General features: G+C 37.5%; 1 protein-coding gene across 2 annotated transcripts in view; it reads left to right on the forward strand.

The window, feature by feature from the left end:
* Ca1 (carbonic anhydrase 1) overlaps positions 1-21,670 on the forward strand; it is a 41,742-nt gene that overhangs the window by 14,662 nt on the left and 5,410 nt on the right. The window contains exons 2-4 of one of the 2 annotated variants that reach the window (XM_034516993.2): positions 17,985-18,045; positions 18,449-18,646; positions 20,119-20,237. In XM_034516993.2, coding sequence (XP_034372884.1) covers positions 18,009-18,045; positions 18,449-18,646; positions 20,119-20,237 — 354 coding nt within the window. In that variant the 5' untranslated portion in view covers positions 17,985-18,008. Of the gene's footprint in view, positions 1-17,896; positions 18,046-18,448; positions 18,647-20,118; positions 20,238-21,670 lie in introns of those variants that run through there. The other variant, XM_034516994.2, reaches the window with a different exon arrangement.

Genomic DNA, 21,670 nt, shown 5'->3' on the forward strand with positions numbered 1-21,670 from the left:
CTTTATGTCTCATTGTGTGTATTTTCCAGCCAAATAAGTAAATAAAATAGATAAGACTTTAGCTAATCTTCTTTTCCAAAGAAGAAAAGTACATAATAAGTAAGTTGCAAACAAAGCAAGATTATTTTCACAATAACAAGATGATTAGAGGAACAAATTGAGGTAATGGGTAAGGAATAACTGGCAAAAAAAAAAAGGAGAAATAAAGAGGTCAATACATTTTCTTGAAGGACTGCCACTAGACCTAAAACCTAAATGATGAAAAAGAACCAACCATGTGGTGTCATAGAGAAGATTTTCAGAAAGAAACATCTCCTTTGCCTGATCACTGCCACCAACCCTGCCTTCTTCCAGGTTCTTGTCTATGAACTGCCTGTTTGTTCTGTCCTTACAGTTGTCAGCCTCATTCACCATTTGTTATTCCTTTCAGAAACGTTGCTGTTGTGTGTAGCAAACTGGTCTTGTTTTCTTGTTTAAGTGCACAATAAAATGCAATAGCCATAAAGACAGGACTGAGTCTACACAGTTCTTGAACATCCCCAGAAACCTAGTTGGTCAGCATTCAAAGGAATGCTTACTGGACCCTTTATACATCATTACGAATATTTTTCAGTAAAAAAATCGAGATCCAACCAGGCAAAAAAGATTTGTTTCTAGTTGCACAACTTGGGAATTAGGGAAGCTTCTCCATAGGGCAACATATTCTGTGGACTAATTCTGGAAGAGTTGAATATTTATTCTTAGTGGTGTAGTATGGTAAAGTTCAATGTGGTTTAAATCTTAAATTTTCCAATTGTGATGAAAAACACACGTGGACATAGTCCCTTTTGTGGAATCAAATATCATCTCTGCAGTCCTAAAGAGTAATGTCACATATGCCGTTTCCAACCTTAGAAGTGATGGTCACTGCAGTCAGTCCATATGTTTTTATGAGAATTATAGCAAATGCTAGAAATGCCACGTGCCGTACAGAGCCAAAAAACCGCTGCATGAAGATACTCGTGATTCTTTAAAACAGAGAAAGGTAAATTTATCACAACTTGTCATTGATAAAAAAAAATATGACTAGGCTCAGAGGATGTTTAGTTTCAAGATACAGTAGAAAATAAGGTATATTTCACTATTTTATAACATTGAAAATATGTACTTTAAATTTTTGCTTTAAAATTGCATTTATTTAGTGTGTGTGTGTGTGTGTGTGTGTGTGTGTGTGTGTGTGTGTGTGTACAAAACTGAAGGTCAGAGCACAGGTTTCTCTTCTTCCACCACATGAGGCCATAGGGATTGAATCTTTAGGCAAGTGTCTTTACTCCTGACCCAACCCACCTCCCCAGATTTTGTATTTATAAAGATTTATTTAGTTTTAATTATGTGTATGTAGATTTGGTAGTGGGTGGGTATGTGGACATGAATGCATCTCTCTTAGGGGTTAGAAGAGAGAATCGGATTCCCTGGGACAGGGGTTACAGGCAGTTATGAACCACAGGGCATGACTGCAGGAAGTTGAATTTGGGTACCCTGCAGGAGCAGCAAAAGCTTGTAACTCCTGAGCCATCTCTCCAGCCTCATGTGTATATTTTTTGAAGTAAAAAAATTTAAACCTCTATAAAGGTGTAGGAACATAAAATGTGTTCGGTCATCTGCAAATTGGCCTTTAAAGTTTTTTTTTTTTTTTTTTCTGTTTACCTACCTGGTATTTCAGTTGGAGAAAAGCTTCTCAGGAGTCTCTCTCCACGTACACGTGTGTATCTTCAGCATGTACTGAGGATTGGTGTGCCATGCTTCACCATGTGCCTTCTCCTCAGAACAGGCACTTTCACTCTTCCTTTTACTCAGAGAAGCAGTTTTAGTGTGCCACTCAATGGTGCCTTGGCAGTGCCTTTGGCTCCCTGCTTCCCTCAATCACGGAATCATAATGACTAGAAACAAACTTTCTGCTCTGTTGTCTCCCACCCACTTCTATCACAATTTGCTTTCTTTACTCAGTGCATGGTGAAGGAAGTAGATGCTTTTAAAGAATTCCAAAGGACAGAAGATTGTCTCAACAAAATTTCCATCTTAGCACCTTTTCTGGAAATTAGAATTGATTTCTCCAGTAAAAAGAAATATTCTGGGGGTGAGGGGGTGGTGGTGCTACAGAAGATGAGCTCCTGTCCAGCCTTCTCATTGGAAAGAGCTCTCTGTACCACTTCTCCCTAGATATAGTTTCCAACAAAACATAAATCTTACCTTCCTGTTTAGATTATTAGTGCAATCTAAGCAAGTGTTGGTGAGAGAGCATGAAGCAAAGCTGCCTCTCTAGGCCATTTGCATCACCAGAATCCGTTCCACTTCCTTTCAGAAGCCAGTGAAATTTGCTATTAACTTCAACTTAGTGTAAATGACTAAATAACCTGTAAATAATCTAAATAATCTATAAGATGATATTTTATAGAAAAACATACTTTCACAGTACAGACAAACTCTAAACAGAAACCAAGCAAACAAAAAAAAAATTACCAGGAAATGTCAAATTCTAAAAGGTACAATATTATTTGTATTCATCAGAAAATAATATTTAGTACATGCAGTTATCTTCATGCATGTTCATTAAAAAGCTCTAAAATGGCCGGGCAGTGGTGGCGCACACCTTTAATCCCAGCACTTGGGAGGCAGAGGCAGGCGGATTTCTGAGTTCGAGGCCAGCCTGGTCTACAGAGTGAGTTCCAGGACAGCCAAGGCTACACAGAGAAACCCTGTCTTGAAAAACCAAAAAAAAAAAAAAAAAAAAAAAAAAAAAAAAAAAAAAGCTCTAAAATGTATGAGATATTACGAGATATTACTGACAGAGTCTGCATTCTGTGAAACAGAAGACAGAAAAAGTGTTTTTACTTTATTTGTTTTTCCTGTGTACCCCTTTATTTTATGCCCTTTAGATTTAGAACCACAAATATCTATTGTGCTGAGTTAAAAGTTAAAGCTGTAACTTCAAATGTGTCTGGGTGATTTTTCACCATGTGTGAGAAACTAAAGATTCAAATGGTGCCCAGGCAAGCCAGCATATCTGTGTGTCGAAAGGGCAGCATCTGAGTAATGTCGCCACATGCATTCACTTTCCTTTCTCTTCTACTTTATGCAGATGTTTTCCTTTGAGTTCTTGACACTGGAGAGCTCAGCGAGCCCTTTGTTCCTAGCATAAGTTGGCTTGTTCTCTTTCCCATGGTTGGATCCCTGTGCACCGCTTTCTTCCTAGGCACAAGCTCAGTCTCTAGTCCAAACTGTCACTTAGCCTGCCTGAACTCAACTATGGTGGTTGAGGTAGCCTAGGCCACAGAGGATAAGACCTTCCTGGCCTGAGAACTTGTTTGACCTAACAAACAGGAGACAGGCAGGTCAGGACCTTGAATCCTGAGACAGACAGCAGTAAAAGCCAACCAAAGACTGAAGAACCAGGACTAAGGTCCAGAAGCTCTGGTGGTCCAAGACAAAGCTAAGACCAAGTGTAAGTGTATAGGTTCAGTGCTCATGCTAACTTAAATTGGTTTCCAGAAAGACAGGCCATATCTGAAGTGCTCCCCTGACAGGTTTTAAGCACTTTTCCTCCTTGCAACACGTAGCACAGCAAATTTGATTCTCTCCCGCTTCATATTCACTAATATCTGGCCCAAGTTTTTACCCCATGAAGCTATGGGAAGGTCATCGAGTTCTACAAACTTTTTCCAGTCAGTCTCAGGCATTGTGTTGAGTGATTCGGGTACATCTCCTCGGATAGGGGACCTAGTAGTATCAGTGACAATATATCACTGAATTACAAAAGCGACCCTTAGGTATTTTTAACACATAAAAGTGTCAGTGCTCAAGACAGCGCCCTCACCCTCAACCCCCTTCCTGGCCATGCTAACATGTATAGCACTGCTTGTCTCTACACTGCAGTTCTCATTTTCTGCAGGAAAAAAGATTCAGTTTAATCTTGTAGCATATGATAACAATGTTGCTAACTGCTCAGTTACATCAGCTTAGCTCACACATGAGGGATATCATTACTCTTGCCTCCAAGTTCTCTACAGAAGCAGGAAAAAGAAGTAGATTTGCAAGTTTGTTTTGCAAGAGACAAGTCGGAAAGAGACAGAAAGCTAACTATAAATCAGTTACTTTGGGCTGAATTCCTGCCCTGTCAGTCTCAGCTACATCCAAATGGAAAAATGGATGATCTAAGATTACAACAGAGTCATGCCAGTAGCCACAGTACTAAAAGGTCACATCTATTATGGTTGGCACTTAGCCCCCAGGGCTGTACTTTGAGAAGATGTCATAGTCATCTCATGCAAAAGGCATGTCCATCATGCCAAAATGCTGCTGTCAGTATTCGATCTAATAAAAGATAGTCTATTCCCCTTTCCTTCAAATTCAACAATATCTAGCTACTGTTAAACAGTAATCACTTTTTTCTTGCTCCTCTACATTTCCTTTTTGAGCCCTGGAATACCTCAACAAAAGTGTGTTGTTTGGCTCTGGCTTTGAAGTTACAATGATTCTTTCAAAAACATTTTATTAACCAAAATAAACATTTCAGTCAGCCTATACCCAGGGGTGGCTTCATATAACTAGTTTGTGGCGCCTTGGAACAAACTATTGGCCCCTGCTAATAATGCCATGTGCATCAGCAATCAGCAGTTAAATGGGAACAACAAAGAAAATTCTTAAAACAGAAATTAAGATAGAATAAGCAGCAACAGCTGGTGCCAGCTGAGTGAGCAACCACATAGTAAAATCTTACTCTGCAGGGGAATTTATGAGAATTCTCAGGGCCCAGCACAGGAGCAACAAAAGGTCTCATTGTAAGAATGTCCATGTGAACCCTGACTATCCAGCTCCCCTGGGCATTACCAACTGGAGGCATCAAGAACATAGCCAGGAATTTATCTGCCCAGATCAAATCACTCCAACTATATAAGACCAGCTATTTGTGTCCCAAGAGGTCCATAGTTATAAGGTTCACTCTAACTGGAACAGGGTTCTTAGCCCTGGGGCCTTTAGGATTCTTTTAGGTTCCACGTGCTTCTGTTTGAAAAACATCACTGACATGAACAGGAGAGGTGTTTTTTTCTGGAGTTTTTTTCTCACAAGATTGGTTCTGGCAACTCCTGGGTGGATGGAAAGTGAAGGCCCTGGCCTGCCCCAACCCCTGAGTCTGTAATCCTTGGGAGGTTGCACAAAAGTTCTGTGGAAGCTTACCAACTCGTTAAAGGCAAAGTTGGAAATAGTCTTAAAGATATTACCTCAATATCAAAGTACTGCACATTAAGGAACTCTGGAACAGGCCAGATACTGTCCCCAAGGCACACAGCGGGGACCTTGCCCTTTGATGCCTTTCCCAGAGCCCTAAAGTTCAGAAACCCAGTCCATCCAAGTCATGATTGAGAGCTCTTGCTGACATGGCCTAATCAGATCACGTAATTCCATATTAAAACAACAATAACCATGAAAACCATAGAAAGAAATGTCTCCTGCTTTCCAAATAGAGGATTCACACTTGAAGCATTCTGGCATTCATTACCTAAGCCACTTGGCATTCAGAATATATTCTATATATATATGTGGGGGTCACTCTTTTGACTGGAACAGCTTGCAAAAATTTTTAGAAAGAAAAACAGGAGATCAAAACAAGAGATGTCCATTTTCAACTAAATTAATTCTTTTGAGTAAACTTTCATCTAAGAAAAACAGGGTCTGAAAGGACATTCAGTTAAACCTTGCTTACTTTGCCCTCAGCTAAGAGAAGAGAAACCTTTCCGGACACATACTGCAGTGACTCAAATATAAATATAATACTGTTTTCTCTTCCTGTCCAAGATCGAAAGGAAGGAAGAAAGAAAGAAGGAAAGAAAGAAAGAAAGAAAGAAAGAAAGAAAGAAAGAAAGAAAGAGAAAGCAAAGCAAAGCATATGTCATTTGCCAGTAGACCTAGAAAAAAAAGTTTGAAAAACTGTAAGAAAATGTTCTTACCAGCTACACTGGGCTCTGGTGAGGTAAAGAAAGTGTTGCTGGGTTTCTGCACAAAAGAATCCAACATGTGAGCACCACGAGGGAAGCTGGGTACATGAGTAAACAATGGCTCAGCTCACTGGATACACTGGTGTGGACGTGTGCACACTCATGTGTATGCTCCTGTAAGGGGAGAGAGTGGCCCATATTCACAGACAGCACAAAAAAAAAAAAAAAAAAACACTGAAAACCAAGGAGGAGACAAGAGAGTCTGTGTCAACTCTGTAAATTTACAGGAATTTACAAAGACCATTCTGAGGTACTGACTCCTTGTTCAAATTCCTTGTTCTTTGTGTTAACGATGAAAGTGCATTTGGAAAAAAGCTGTTAGGTAACTTTGTCAGAAACCCATGATAGTGAAAAGTAATCTTGACGTAGTTTGAAAAGGAGGTTCTAAGTCTTGTGTGTATGTATAAATGACTTTAGACAAGTAGGACAAGCCCATCATCTGTCCTCACATTTTGAGGCTCTTCCTTCATTTTGAAATTGAAATACTAATAATAGTTCTTTCACCACACAGAATACTTAAATTACAGATAAGGCGGTACAAGTAAAGCTATAGTGACTCAAAGCAGCTTTAAGCAGCTTGCCACGTTGCATTCTCCTTTAAAATAGCTTTTGAGATTATACTTCTGTCATTCCCCCCCCCCTTTCCTCTCAACCCCCACCATGCATTCTGACCTTACTCTCTTTTAAACTCATGGTCTTTTTCTCTTTCAATTTAGGTGTGTGTGTGTGTGTGTGTGTGTGTGTGTGTGTGTGTGTGTGATAGAAATATAACCTATTCAGTCTGTATATTTGGTATTGAATAACTGATTGCTTTGCTTTTCTCTTAGGAAGATTATTTCTCCAGCTCTCAACATTCCTCAGCCACCTGTAGTTTTGTCTGGGGCTGACACCTTCGAGAGCTTTGCCTCTTGCACAATTAGCATGTCTATTGGTATTACCTTTTAAGTCCAAGTAGAGAAATGTTGGTTACTGATAAGGCATGGGTGCCACTACTTTACCCTCAGAGTTTTTATGCCCTGCTGGCTGTTGCTGTGGTTTATAGACATCATCACTGGGTAGGATTATTGGTGGCTTCCTTTCTTGGAAGCTTGCCCAGAACTTTCTGGTAGCATAAAAGATAATCTGAGCTTTCAGATCAGATCCAGTGCACGGTGTCTGAGGCCTATGCCTGAAGTACATGACATCTTCAGCAAGAGGGATTTATCTTTCACCTCTGAGGAATAAACAAGGGAAAAATCAATAGCCTATGTTTTTAGAGTCTCTTAGGCACTAACCAACCACTCAAAGTAGGGCTTCTAATACCTGGTGTTGGGATTTTGGTTAGCTAGTCCATGGGAGCACTACATATGGAAAAATTTTATTTAAACTACATGAGTATATGTGTACAAAAACTAATGTGTATTGCATATACTTGCTTGTTAATCATATATGTATACTCATAAACTTGGTAAGAACCTTGCTTTCACTCAAACATATCCCTTGGAAATGAAAGGAGAGGGATCATTCACATACCTCCCAAGTACAGCTAATGGGGCTAGAAATGCCAATGAAACACACTTGATACTTGTGGATCACTCACTCTAGCTACACTTATTTCATAAAAGTGAGGAAAAGTAAGACTTGTACATGAGTGCCTTTTTTAAAAAAAATCACTATTAGGTGAAACTAAGGCAGGTCTGTAAATTATACATTAGGAAATATGGGATTTCCTTCCGGTCTGGGCCCGAGCACTGAGCAGACCCCGGGGGCATCTCTGCCCCCAATCTCAGAGAACCCAGAGGAAATGGGCTCCCAGGAGCTCTAACCCAGGCAGTATCTTAGGTAAGGAGATAGCAACACCCACCCCAAACAAGGAGTAACTGGGACCCACTAGGACCCAGGACTTCACTCCTGGCCCAGAACACTGGTTCCTTCATGTCTGAGCCTGAGCAATGAGCAGATCTTGGGCCTCAGCTCTAACCCCAGTAGTAACAACCATCCCATACAGTTCTGATACAACCAAGATTATAGGAAAGACAGGCTCCAGTCAGAGACAGGGCAAGTAGCACTAAGTAGATCCAGATGGTGAAAGGCAAGTGCAAGAACATAAACATCAGCAACCCAGGGTACTTGGCATAACTAGAACCTAGTTCTTCCACACTAAAAAGCCCTGAATTCCTCATATCACCAGGAAAGCAAGATTCAGATTTAAAATCACTTCTAATTATGATGATAGAGGACTTTAAGAAGGACATAAATAACATTTTCAAAGAAATTGAGAACACAGGTAAACAGGTAGAAGCCCTTAAACACAAAAATCCCTTAAAGAATTACAAGAGAACACAACCAAACAGGTGAAGGAATTTAACAAAACCATCCAAGACATAAAAATGGAAGTAGAAACAATAAAAAAAATTACAAAGGGAGACTACCCTGGAGATAGAAAACCTAGGAAAGAAATCAGGAGTCATAAATGCAAGCATCACCAACAGAATATGAGAGATAGTAGAGAGAATCTCAGGTACAGAGGATACCATAGAAAATATTGACACAACTGTCAAAGAAAATGAAAAATGCAAAATGTTCTTAACACAAAACATCCAGGAAATCCAGGACACAATGAGAAGACCAAATCTAAAAATAATAAGTATAGAAGAGAGTGAAGATTCCCAACTTAAAGGGCCAATAAATATCTTCAACAAAATTATAGAAGAAAACTTCCTTAACCTAAAGAACAAGATGCCCATAAACATACAAGAAGCCTACAGAACTCCAAATAGACTAGACCAGAAAAGAAATACCTCCTGTCACATAATAATCAAAGCACCAAATGCACAAAACAAAGAAAGAATATTAAATGCAGTAAGGAAAAAAGGCCAAGTAACATATAAAGGCAGACCTATCAGAATTACAACAGACTTCTCACCAGATACTATAAAAGCCAGAAGATTCTGGACATATGTCATATAGACACTAAGAGAACACAAATGCCAGCCCAGGCTACTATACCCAGAAAAACTCTCAATTACCATAGGTGAAAAAACAAGATCTTCCAGGACAAAACCAAATTTACACAATATCTTTCTACAAAGCCAGCACTAGGAAGTATAATAGAAAGAAAGCTCTAATGTAAGGAGGAATATTATACCCTAGAAAGAACAAGAAAGTAATCCTCTTCCAATAAATCCAAAAGAAGATAGCCACACAAACAATGCCACCGCTAATAACAAAAATAACAGGAAGCAACAATCTCCTCTCCTTATTATCTCTTAACATCAATGAAATCAATTCTCCAATAAAAAGACATAGGCTAATGGACTGGATACATAAACAGGACCCAGGATTTTGCTGTATACAGGAAACCCAACTTAGTAACAAAGACAAACTCTACCTTAGAGTAAAAGGCTGGAAAACAATTGTTCAAGCAAATGGTCCTAAGAAACATGCTGGATTAGCCATTCTAAAACCTCCAGGCTGAGAACACAAAGGGAGGGACTCATGGCTCCACCTATATAGGTAGTTGAGGATGGCCTTGCCTGGCATCAGTGGACAGCCTTGGTGCCTGAAAGTTTGGATTCCCTAGTGTTGGGGAATTCGAGAGCAGGGAGGTGGGAGTGGGAGGATGGTGGGAGCACACCCTCATAGAAATCGGAGGAGAGGAGATGGGGTAAGGGGTTTGGGGGGTGAGGGAATGGGAGAAAAGATAACATTGAAAGGTAAATAAATAAAAATATCCAATTTAAAAAAAAAAAGATAATGAGTCTGGCAACTGTAGTTGAGCATTCAAGACTTTCTGTCACCAATTTATTTCGGGGATTTTGTATAATCCTCAAGGACAAGTTATTGTGGAAGAGGCCCATGGAACTTTCAAAGGATTGGTGAGACATACTGTTGCTGAGACAAAGAATGATGCCAACCTGTGAGCTTGCTCAGTGCCCTCACAAAAGTTACTGACATATGTTCCTGACCCACATTTGCTTGACTATATCCCAGATGGGACAAGCTGCCTTGCCTCAAGTTTTTAGACTTTGTGAAATAGAGAATAGAAAAGACAAGTTATGTGTCTTGTATTCTTCCTAAAGGTGCCCAGCTGTAGGGAGCCGACAGAAGGCAGCTATCATCCTTTCAGCCATCTCGAGCCCTATACCCTGATAAAAGATGTGATTACAATAGCCTATAACAGCTGAGCATACTCTGATAACATCTTGCTTTAGATACCCAGGATTTTCCCTTGGGTGTGTGAGACTTAAAGGTGTGTGACTTAAGGGTGTGACTTAGAGATCAGATTTAGAGACAAGACCTAAGGGCATGATTAAAGGCATGACTTAGAGGCATGGCTTAGAAGTGAGACATAGTTCGAGGCCAGCCTGGTCTACAGAGTGAGTTCCAGGACAGGACAGGGCTACACAGAGAAACCCTGTCAAAAAAAAAAAAAAAAAAAAAAAAAAAAAAAAAAAAAAAAAAAAAAAAAAAAAAAAACAAACAAACAAACAAACAAACAAACAAAAAAACCAGAAGTGAGACATATAAAAAACTAGTTCCGAACAATTTGGAGTAACAGAGATTCAGACACTAGGAGTAGAAGTAGACATTAGACACTCAGAAGAGAACAACTTAGAGTACAACTTGAAACTGAGAATTAGGTTAGACACTTGCAACAGAGAATTGGGCACTGGGCACTTGGAAAAAGAACTTGGAACTTGGAGGCACTAGGAACAAGGAACTAGGGACTAGGAACTCAAGACTTGGGACTTGGAGAGAAGAAGAGAGACTGAAGAATAAACGGGATTGAATTACAATCTGTCTGGTCTCCATTCCTTGAGTTCGTCCTCACTCTCTCTCTTGCTGAACCCTGACACGCAGACCTGAGGAGCTTGGGGCCATGCAGGCTCTAACAATTTAGCCCCCAAGGCTTTTGGCAGAGTGGGTCCCAACATTGACAGAGCATCCCGTGACATTTTGGCCCTCAAACGTGGGGCAGCTCGGGCTGCAACACCCAGCTGTTAGAACTGAATCATTTACTGGTCTAGAAGTCAATCCAATATGGGAAACAACAGTCTACTTATGGAAGACTGGATCTGGACTTTGTAAGAGACATATTTGAAAGCTAGCTGTAGAACACTATGATGATAGCAAGAGATAAAGTTGGGACAGGATCTGTATTTCAAACAAGGGTTAGTGCATGTTTTAAGGCTCTTTTAATTGTCAAGCTAAAATTGGTTTAGTCTCTTCTACAGCATTTATTGTAAGTTAAATTGACTATATAATTTCCAATTATGTTAGTGTGTTAAAACCTGGCATGTCTGTGATGGGGGTCTATCAACCAGCTTTCATCTCACTGCCCTGAGTATTAGAAAACCTTGATTCTCTGGAAAAAAGCTTGAAAGTGCTGGAAGAAGTGAGTTAGGCTTTAAGCAGAAGCAAGATTGTAGCAGGCTTGATTATTGCTGGTATAACAGCTTTCATTCCATTAATTGCTAGCACCACTGCTTCTGCAATAGCATTGATACAAGGAATTAAGACAACTATTTTTGTTAGCCATCTAGCAAAAAAATGTTACTAGTGTATTGAGTATACAAAGGGTTTATATAGGTATCTGTAACAATGAATGATGCTCTATAACCCATTCAAATTATCTGAAGGAGGTTCAGGGTTCAACAGTTAGAAGCCATCCCAAGTGTCATGACAAATATCATTGAAGTAGTGTTACTTTTGAAATTCACAATGTTTGTCATTATAATTAGAAAAAAGTTTAAAGACACCTGTAGGATATTTGGCATAATCCTAACACCTCTCTGGGTGTGTTAACTTTGCATAGTGAGATTATGAGTTTAAAGAATGCTGCTCTGTTGACCTTTGATGCTGCAGATAATGCCGATAAAATTATTCATAGCCTCAGCTCAGTATTTCCATTCTGAACAAACCTCAGGAATGGCATATGTAGCTTGATCAGGCTAGCCGTTCTTGTTCTGGGAATACTTTTATTCCTGCCCATTGTGTTAAAGATTATCTTTAACAACATGAACATGTTGGCAGCCAAAGTACATGGTTTACACCTGAAAATGGACCCCCAGACAGAGTTATTGAATTAACTGGCTGGCAGGCCAAGGATGGGTAAGATTCTGCACAGAGCCTTACTAACCTAAGACATAAGTGCATTGCCTTTGATAATGCATATTCTGTGATGGGTAAGGAAGGTATTCTTGTCAGAATGACCTAAGACAGGCTCAGTCTTGTCAAGAAAATAAAAAAGGGGGAGAGGTGGAGCCTATGGGGCTGCTTGGCAAGAAGCTGACATGAGCCAAGGACAAGGAAAGGGGCTGCTTGACAGGAATATGACATTGGCCAAGACAAGGAAGTAGGTTTCAAGCAGGAATCTGACATTAGACTAGAACATAGAAGTAATTTCAGGTGGGAGTCTAAATCATAGGCTACAACAAAGAAGTAATCTCAGACAGGAATCTAAATATTAGGCCAGAACAAAGAAGTAATTTCAGACAGGAATCTATCTTAGGTTAAAACAAGGAAGTATGCTTCAGACATAAAAATGACCTTGGACTAGGATAGGGAAGTAGGCTCAGATACTGTGGTCATCCTGATAAGCCCTTAGAAATAGTGATCAAGGGAGTGTTCACGTAACTGAGTTTAATGCCTTGCTTTTCCTTTGACTATTTGCGTTTATTGTATTGCTTGTTCCTCAGCTATTTACATCTACTGTATTGCTAGACCCTCAACCTAGAACTGACCTTAATACTTGCATGTAATCAAAATGGTATAAAAGCATAAAGGAAGAGAGTGTATAGGATAGGGGGTTCTAGGGAGGAAAAATGGAGAAAGAGGATGACCTCTGTATTGTAAATAAATAAAATATCCAATTTAAAAAAACATGGAATTTAAGAAAGCACATATTTAATTGCAAATGTATTTTAGGAATTAGTCTATGATTGGATAAAAGAGTTTAGGAGCTAATAGTGGTATTGGAGGGCAGGAAAACTTTTTCTTTTGCTCTCACAATAATTTTAGACAGAAAACCCAAAGAGGTACATGAAAGATATTATGGCAAAATCACTGATAAAAATGACCTTCATCATCTTCGATATTTACACTTGAAAACTTATCTCATTTTAGATTAGCTTGTGGTATTTAGTTTAAGCTGTGGTAAGCAGATCTGTTGTGCAATTGTTTGGATTTGAGGCCACATGTAATCACTACGACTCTCTTGCTTTATATAATTGTCTATTTGACTGAGAGTTAAAATCAAACTCTCTTCAAGGTTTTACTCAATGGCTTACATATATTTTATGTCTTATCAAACATTTCTTATACTTTATTTTGCTATGAAAAATATTGCTTAATTATATCATTTTGTTAGAGGGCATATTATTTCCTTAATGAGTTTTAGAAGCTAAGATACAAATGTTATTTCATAGCTTTAAAGATAAATATGAGGGTGATCCAGTCAACAATGAAGAAATTGCTGGTTATTACTTTAAATGTTTAAAAATCCATATTCTCAGAAGGGTTTCCCAGCTGGTTATTTTAGCAAACATGACAATAACTAAATATATTCAAACTTTAAAGTTTCTCATAATACTAAATTACAAGATACTATGAATTCCTGTAATTAAAAGGTGTGGATTAAAGTAGTTATTTGTATAGAGCTGAGCTGGCTACTAATTTTTAAATGTCCACTCCAAGATTTAAAAGTTACCCCCAAAAGTAATATGCTCTAAGATATTGAACATCCCAAAAGTCATGTATCAAGTTTGATACTCAGTATGGCACTTATTGAGAGGCAGGGTAAATCCTTATAGTTTGACCTAAGAATGCACTGTTCACTACTGGAGGCACAACATGAAGAGGATAGGGGGAAAACACTGGAGCTCTGTTCCTTTGCTTCCTGGCTCTTAAGTGAGATATTTGCTTACCTTACACTATAATCATAACATGCCTCATCAGATCAAATGCAATAGTCTGTCTTAGCCTGAAACCTCCAGAACTGTGAGTCTGAGTAAACTTTGTTGATTTTGAAACTTAATTTTTAAAAATTATTTTGTTATAGTAGCATATAATGATAGAGTATAATTTGAATCCCAAGAAATCCATGCAACCTTATAGAATTCTATACTCTTTAGAAAAGCAATTGTCTTCTGGACTTAGGGTCTATTGAGATGTACAGTTTTCTTTCCAATGGCATTTGACAGATCACTGCCATAGCCAGGCATATGACATTTGCTTTAAATTCATAGGTCATAACATTATTTGTTGAATTATTTCACCCTGTTAGGTCTTTTAAAATAACAATTGAATTCAACTTTCACAGCAGAATTAACCTGAGTTAGTTTACACTAGTTAACTTAAGAAAAACATGTTTTAATATCTGAAAACATTTTTTAAAATATCAATATCTTTTAATGTTTAAAGAGATTCTAGAACTGTATATTACATACTTTTAAATGACATTAAAGTGATTTTTTAAAACTTTTTAATTCTATTTTTTATCTCCTTAGTTAATAAAAAATAAAAACCTCTAGTTTTTAATTCTGTTTTAAAAGCCAACCACAGACTGTACAGCTAAATAAGCTGTAATGAAAATTAAGCTTAAATTTGCAATTAAAAAATATTGCTTGGTATAGAAGGAAGAAAAATACAAAACAGACCTGGGCTGTGGGCATAAAAAGAAACTAATTAAAATGCTTGCCCTGCTTCTTGAATGATCTAGACCTCATGGAACAGGCCTGTCCTTGCAGCTACTCAGGTAGCTAAGGAGAAAGCTACAAGTTCAAGGCCTGACTGGGTTACACGATGATTTCAAAACATCCTGGGCAACTTATTGAGCCTTATCCAAAAATTAAAAGCAAGAGAAGAAAAAGAAGGCAGAAGATTGCAATTTTGCAAAAGAGCTTACCTAATGAGTTCATAGTTCAATCCTTAGCACTAAAGAGTAAATAAAAACCAGAGTTGATACTCATCTAACTCCTAGGTTCTCATCTATAAAGATTAAATGAGATCATTATTTTAAAGGCCCTAAAAGACCAAAAGCATTCAATAAACAGTATTCCTTTCTAGCCTGCACTGATACCCTGCAGCATGACTATATAGTGAATTATCTCTTATCAATGGGAAAATTTTTGCACTCTTGCAAGTTTTTACTATTTTTTAAAAGAATTCATTTATTTTATATATGTGGGTACACTGTCACTGTATTCAAACACACCAGAAGAGTGCACCAGATCCCAATAAAAATGGTTGTAAGCCACCATGTGGTTCCTGGGAATTGAACTTGAGACCTCTGGAATAGCAGTCTAACCACTGAGTCATCTCTCCAACCCAAAAGTTCTTACTAATCAATTAGGCAATTCTTCAAGAAAATTATCCTTGTAATTCTGCTTTGCTTTTCTGAAGAGTTCAAGGTTTGTTCCATCAACTCAGTTGATTTATAATCAAGATTCAGGAGCATATGGTTTCCATCAAAACAGTCTAAAAGGAAATGCAAAAAAAGCTTTTTTTCCATATGTCCATTGATGGTTTCAGGAAATGAACTGTCTAGAAGAGCAAAGGCTATGTACTTTGAACATCTTAGAATGCAAAGCAATGCAAATGTTGTAACCCTTGGTGATGACACTGGAGGAGATCTATGGATCAAAGTCCAATAGATGAAAAATTAAACATCTTGCCTTTAGCTTAGACATAAAAGTGAGAGAGTCAGTTTATGAAAAGAAAATAATGATAAAGGTTAAGTGGAAGTAGTGTTAGGGTTGAACCCTTGTTAAATTTTATAACTCGCTCTCTGTCTCTTTCTTTGATTCTTTCCTATTCCATGAGTACATAAAAAAATAAAGGTAGGAGTCACAGAAGTTTTGTCCCTAAAACTTTAAATGAATTACCATGCTATATAAAAGTCATTCCTACACTGAATCATCATGCAATAATGCAAGAATGCTGTTCTTTTACAAATACACTGGTTAGTATAGTTCAATTTAATGATTAAAGAGATGGCTAAAAGATGTTCACTGCACATACATAGGAATTATAGAGCAAGGTAAATGTGGTTAACGGTGATAGATTGTGTTCTTAAAATGAAGAGTGGACATTTAAGTCACAAACAACTGTAGGTAATGTGATCATTAGCTGGATTTAAATGTTTTATAAAGCACATATACTCTAAAGTATCATGTCATATGTGAAACTACATGTTGGTGTCCATCAAATTAAAAAAAAATAATAAAATTTAAAGAAAAATAAGCTTCCTTGCAAGCTGTGCCTCCTGGTGTTATAGGATGGCCACTGTGGCCTCCTCACGTTCTAAGTATTCATGAGTTGCTGGCCATTTTGCTCATGAAGCAGGACACAGGCATCACCATTAAGGAACAGCAGCATAACTGGCAGGCCTGGATAGAGATAGTTCTTCATGGGTTGTAGCGAATCAGCTCTGCAGTGAGGGGAGAAAGGCACTTGTTATTTGGGAAGCTTATGGTTCTGGTGTTACTTCCAGAGTATGTTATTTGGAAACTTTTGAAAAGAAAGGCTTGCCCCTATTCTGACACATCCTGGTCAGCTTCCTTTGCCTCTCTGGAGAGCATTGTGCAACTTCTCACCACCATTGTGCAACTTCTCACCACGGTACATAAGTGAGCAAGGTGAGTTTTCACCTTAGTGATCACTGGACAGCCGGGCGGTGGAGGTGCACGCCTTTAATCCCAGCACTTGGGAGGCAGAGGCAGGTGGATTTCTGAGTTCAAGGCCAGCCTGGTCTACAGAGTGAGTTCCAGGACAGCCAGGGCTATACAGAGAAACCCTGTCTCGAAAAACCAACCAACCAAACAAACAAACAAAACCACAAATGATCACTAGACAGAGTTTATGAGCATTGTGGATGCATAAGCAAAATTAGAGAATATGTGCCCATGAGCCCATATGTCACCCACAGTGACATGTGACACGTGTGATAGTGTAGTGAGGGAGGCAACTGGGAGGCTGAGATCTTGACTCTGCACTCTTTAGAAAAGCAACACAGAATTTTTATAATTTTTCCTAGAGAATTACCTAATTGATAACAGTAAGAACTTTCAAGCATGCTAAACTTCTCTTAATAAATTGTTCTCAGTATATTCATGTGACAATGGAGGAAGAGAGCACTGTTTACTCTTGATTTCAATCTGTTGATGTCTTGCCAGTTGTGATGAATTCCTTCAACTTGCCTCAGCTATGAAATGATAATTCTTACTTTGTAGGACTTTTATGTGTGACAGTAAAATAAAATAATATGAAAGTACTACATAAATGTAGACAATGAGAAACAGGACATTGTTTATTCTAGGTGAAAAATATTCCACCATATTCAAATTTGATTTTATTATAATCTCCATTTATGAATTTCATTATTTCTCAGAATAAAGCAACTTTTCTAACCTGACTGGCTATTGTTGGCTATTGTTGGGTATTGTTGTCCTAAGAGGTCACATTGGAAGAAAACATCACACTGGCAAGTTCTTTAGAAGTCATCTATAAAATTTATCTTTATGAATAACATTATCTTACAAATAATTAATTACTGGTTCTATTACCTGATTCTAAATTATCATCATGATTTTCATGTAGTTCAGCCATAACCATTCCAATTCATTTCATCATTAAATTACTGTTGTTAACACCGCTTGGTACTTTACTCTAGGCAATTTGATAAACCTCAGCCAAGTCTTCAACAAACATAAGAGAACAAGGCTAGTTTAATAATATCTATGATTGTGACATTTCATTTTTATATTACAATAGCATAAAACAATTCAAGCTGACATACCCCAATAGACATTTTACAATACCATTTTATTTTATAGATGCCTGATAAGCAGAGTTGATGGAACAGTGAACAGTTGATGAAACAGGAAGACAAGTTCCTATAAAAACCCATGGTGTGACTTAAGATCTCTGCTGCAGGCAGTTGTTCATTCTACATACCATTTCTCTTTACAGGAATCAAAAACTAAATAGGAGAATATGGCAAGTGCAGACTGGGGATATGATAGCAAAAATGGTAAGAGTACATCAAAATAGTAGTTTATTGTCTTTTCTAATAGAGGATGTATTACTTATTTAACATTATGGTACAGCCACGGGCTGTTAGAGTCATTTTTGAATAATTATAATATTCTTGTATGTATTTTTAGTAGTTGATCTTCGGGCATGAAATGTATTTGGTATGTACATAGTATTTCTAACTATGATCATGTAGAGAGCATGATTAGGCCTATATTGTTGATATTGTGAAATATACTGTCTATTAACATAGTAACAAAAGATATATTTTGAAGTACTGAATGCCATTTAAAAGACCCGAATAAACCATAATCTAATTAGCGAACAGTTGTTGAAGTCCTGATACTTGACATGAAGCATGCTGTAAAGTTGTGGTTGTATGGATGTGTTTGTTCATGTAGGTCCTGACCAATGGAACAAGCTGTATCCCATTGCCAATGGAAACAACCAGTCTCCTATTGATATTAAAACCAGTGAAGCCAAACATGACTCCTCTCTGAAACCAGTCAGCATCTCCTATAATCCTGCAACTGCCAAAGAAATTGTTAACGTGGGACATTCTTTCCATGTAATTTTTGATGACAGTAGCAACCAATCTGGTGAGCCCAAAGACAATTATGACACTTGGTTCCTTGGAATCTACTAAGTGATTTTATTTTTATTGAAAATATATTTTGCTCTTATATAATACATCCTGAATAGTTTCCCCTCCCTCTATTTCTCCCAGTTTCTCTCCCCTTCCTCTCTCCCCCAGATCCACTCCCTCTCCATTTCCCTTCAGAAAAGAGCAGGTGTCTAAGAAACAATGAAAGAGGATCCAATAGGACAGGACAAATGCCCTCATATCAAGGCTGAACAAGGCAAGGAAATAGGAGGAAAAAAGTTCCAAGCGTAGGCAAAAGAGCCAGAAGGGCTTCAGAAACAGTGCAGCATACCCCATATTTTGCACATGTATTTGTGTATCTCAACATTGTAACATCTGGGAGGCATTGTGGCCTCTTGGAAGATGGCTTGCAGAACTCCCAGCTCTGTTTTCTTCTCAGTTCTTATTAATATGCTGTTAATGATAATAGGTTAATTAATGACCTATTCTGGCCATTCTAGAATCTTTGTGCTCTATCTGAATAAGTAACATTTCTTCAAAAGAGTATAGTGAGCAAACAATATGGGCATGAAACCAAAAGGGCAAATAGTGTAAACAGAATGAAAGTAGATGAGCGCACTAATGAGACAGGTGATGCAAAATTCCCCTAATATTCTAGACTCTGGCATGCTCCTGGCCACATGGTCATCAGTGAAAAAGCTGTTAAATGTTTATTCTCTAAGAGTTCCAGTGATGTAAAATGCAATGCTTGCTGTATTTTCCTCCAAATTTCTAATTTTAAATGGTAGGTACCTTAGGGGTCTGTCTATTGTTAACACTAAGTTAAGTCTAGTGTTGTGATTGTTTAAGTAATCATATTGCACAGACTCCCCAGGCTGGACTGTCATTCAGACAAAAAAATTTAAAGCAGCCTTGCCTGATATGCAGTCTCTCTTCATCCATGGCCAAGAGGTTCTCAACAAAATTTTCAAGCTACATTCTTATATCTTTACTAATTATATTTAAAAAAAAGTGTGATGGAACATTTTTAAAGTAGAAATTGCTATAAGCTCTGATACATACTATCCATGAAGCACAGTTTAATGAATGAATAAATTTACAAATTAATGAAGACCCAAGGAAAGCCCTGTGATCATATAACTTATTCCCTTTGAAATATGCCATTTTGGTAACATAAATAGGTAACTTTGTGGATCCTTTTCTAGAATTTGTATATATATATATATATATATATATATATATATATATATATATATATATATATATCATCAGCTGTATTATTGATGCCATAATCAGGAAGGCACTATATATAAGAGTGTCATCATCAGGGACATGGAATGGGGAAACTCAATGAAAACATAACATTGGCACACACTGCTTCCATCTCATGCAACACAATGTAGCACTGGTTTATATTAAAGATGAACTAGAAGTCACCTGGCTAACAGTAACTCTCTTTCTTTCCAGTTCTGAAAGGTGGCCCTCTTGCTGATAGCTATCGACTCACTCAGTTCCATTTTCACTGGGGTAACTCCAACGACCATGGCTCTGAGCACACCGTGGATGGAACCAAATATTCTGGAGAGGTAGTGTGATATGATAATGAGAGATAGTTTATGAAAGTGCCCGAGAAACATCTCTGGTATTACAAAAGCTACTATCAGAATGCTTTAAAGGGAAGACCATGCTGGTCTTTATATGTATGCCTAAATCCATTAAATCAAACACAGCACACAATATTGGACATGCCACTGAGCTCTGTTCACTTAACTTCCCAAATTTACCAGTAGCATGTATGTGTACAGACAAGAACACTGGCTTAACATTGTAGCAAGTTCTGAACTTTATTCACAGAGCTGGGCTTCAACAGTTGCAAAGGAGGAATATGTATGTGTATATGTATATATGTGTATGTGTATATGTATATGTGTGTATATATGTATATGTGTATGTTTATATGATGTATATGTATATGATGTATATGATATATATGTATATATGTGTATGTGTATATGTGTACGTATATGTACATATCTTTTGAAAAACTAAACACATGTACATCAAACTAAAAAGTTTCACCTTCGGTGGAGATAAAAATGATAAAATATTCACTTATTTGTATGAATGCATAATGTGTGTGCATAACTAGGATTACATATAAATACAATGGCTTTTTGGTTTTAATTTATTAAAATGAATATATGACTTTGAAGCTTGTGTTTTGCACTTACCAATATATTATTATTCTCCAAGTCAGAAGATTTCATTCCATCTCTTTCAACAATAACTGCTTAGTATTTCAATCTGTTTAAACTTGAATATCAGAATTTGTTTAACTAGTCTTTTTGATGAACAATTATAATATCTGCTTATTATATTTCGCTGTAAATCTTGTTGTTTTTATTTTCATCAAAAATGTTTCAATTAATAAATTATGGTTGTATCTGAAGTGCCAGTGGAAGTAACTATGTAAGAGAGATTTTCACAGAACAGGTTATAAAATATATGCAGTTTATTGTGACAAAATTAGATAGATGATGGGGAATTAAATACAGATACAACTCGTTTTGTTGTATTTTTTTAAGGTTAGATAATGCCTTCCAGTGTTGCAGTGTTGTCTATTAAAACTTTTTCCTAGTTTCCCCTCTGCAAAACTGAAGTTGGACTAAAGTGGAATGGAAGCCTAAATATTATGTTTTAGGAAGGATACCTGTGAGTATTCATGGAATCGAAATCAGAGATTATATTTACTCAACTAAGTGGATTAAAAAATAATCCAAATCAATGACAAGAAATATTTAGTCACAAAGTTCAATGTGTTATTTACTGTTCATCTCCAAAACCAGTGTGAGCTACACAGAAGGTTCAAGAGGTAGTGCAGGTAATGAGTGGCAGGTACAGGCTCCACCCTTGACCTTCATGGAGTCAAATCTTAGCCACTTATTGGCTGTATAACTATTCTAATTTATAGAATTGGGTACTATAGCATTAATTCCCTTGTACACTTACTGAAAGAATA

This window comes from Arvicanthis niloticus, chromosome 13 (assembly GCF_011762505.2).
Source record: "Arvicanthis niloticus isolate mArvNil1 chromosome 13, mArvNil1.pat.X, whole genome shotgun sequence".
Lineage (NCBI taxonomy): Eukaryota > Metazoa > Chordata > Mammalia > Rodentia > Muridae > Arvicanthis > Arvicanthis niloticus.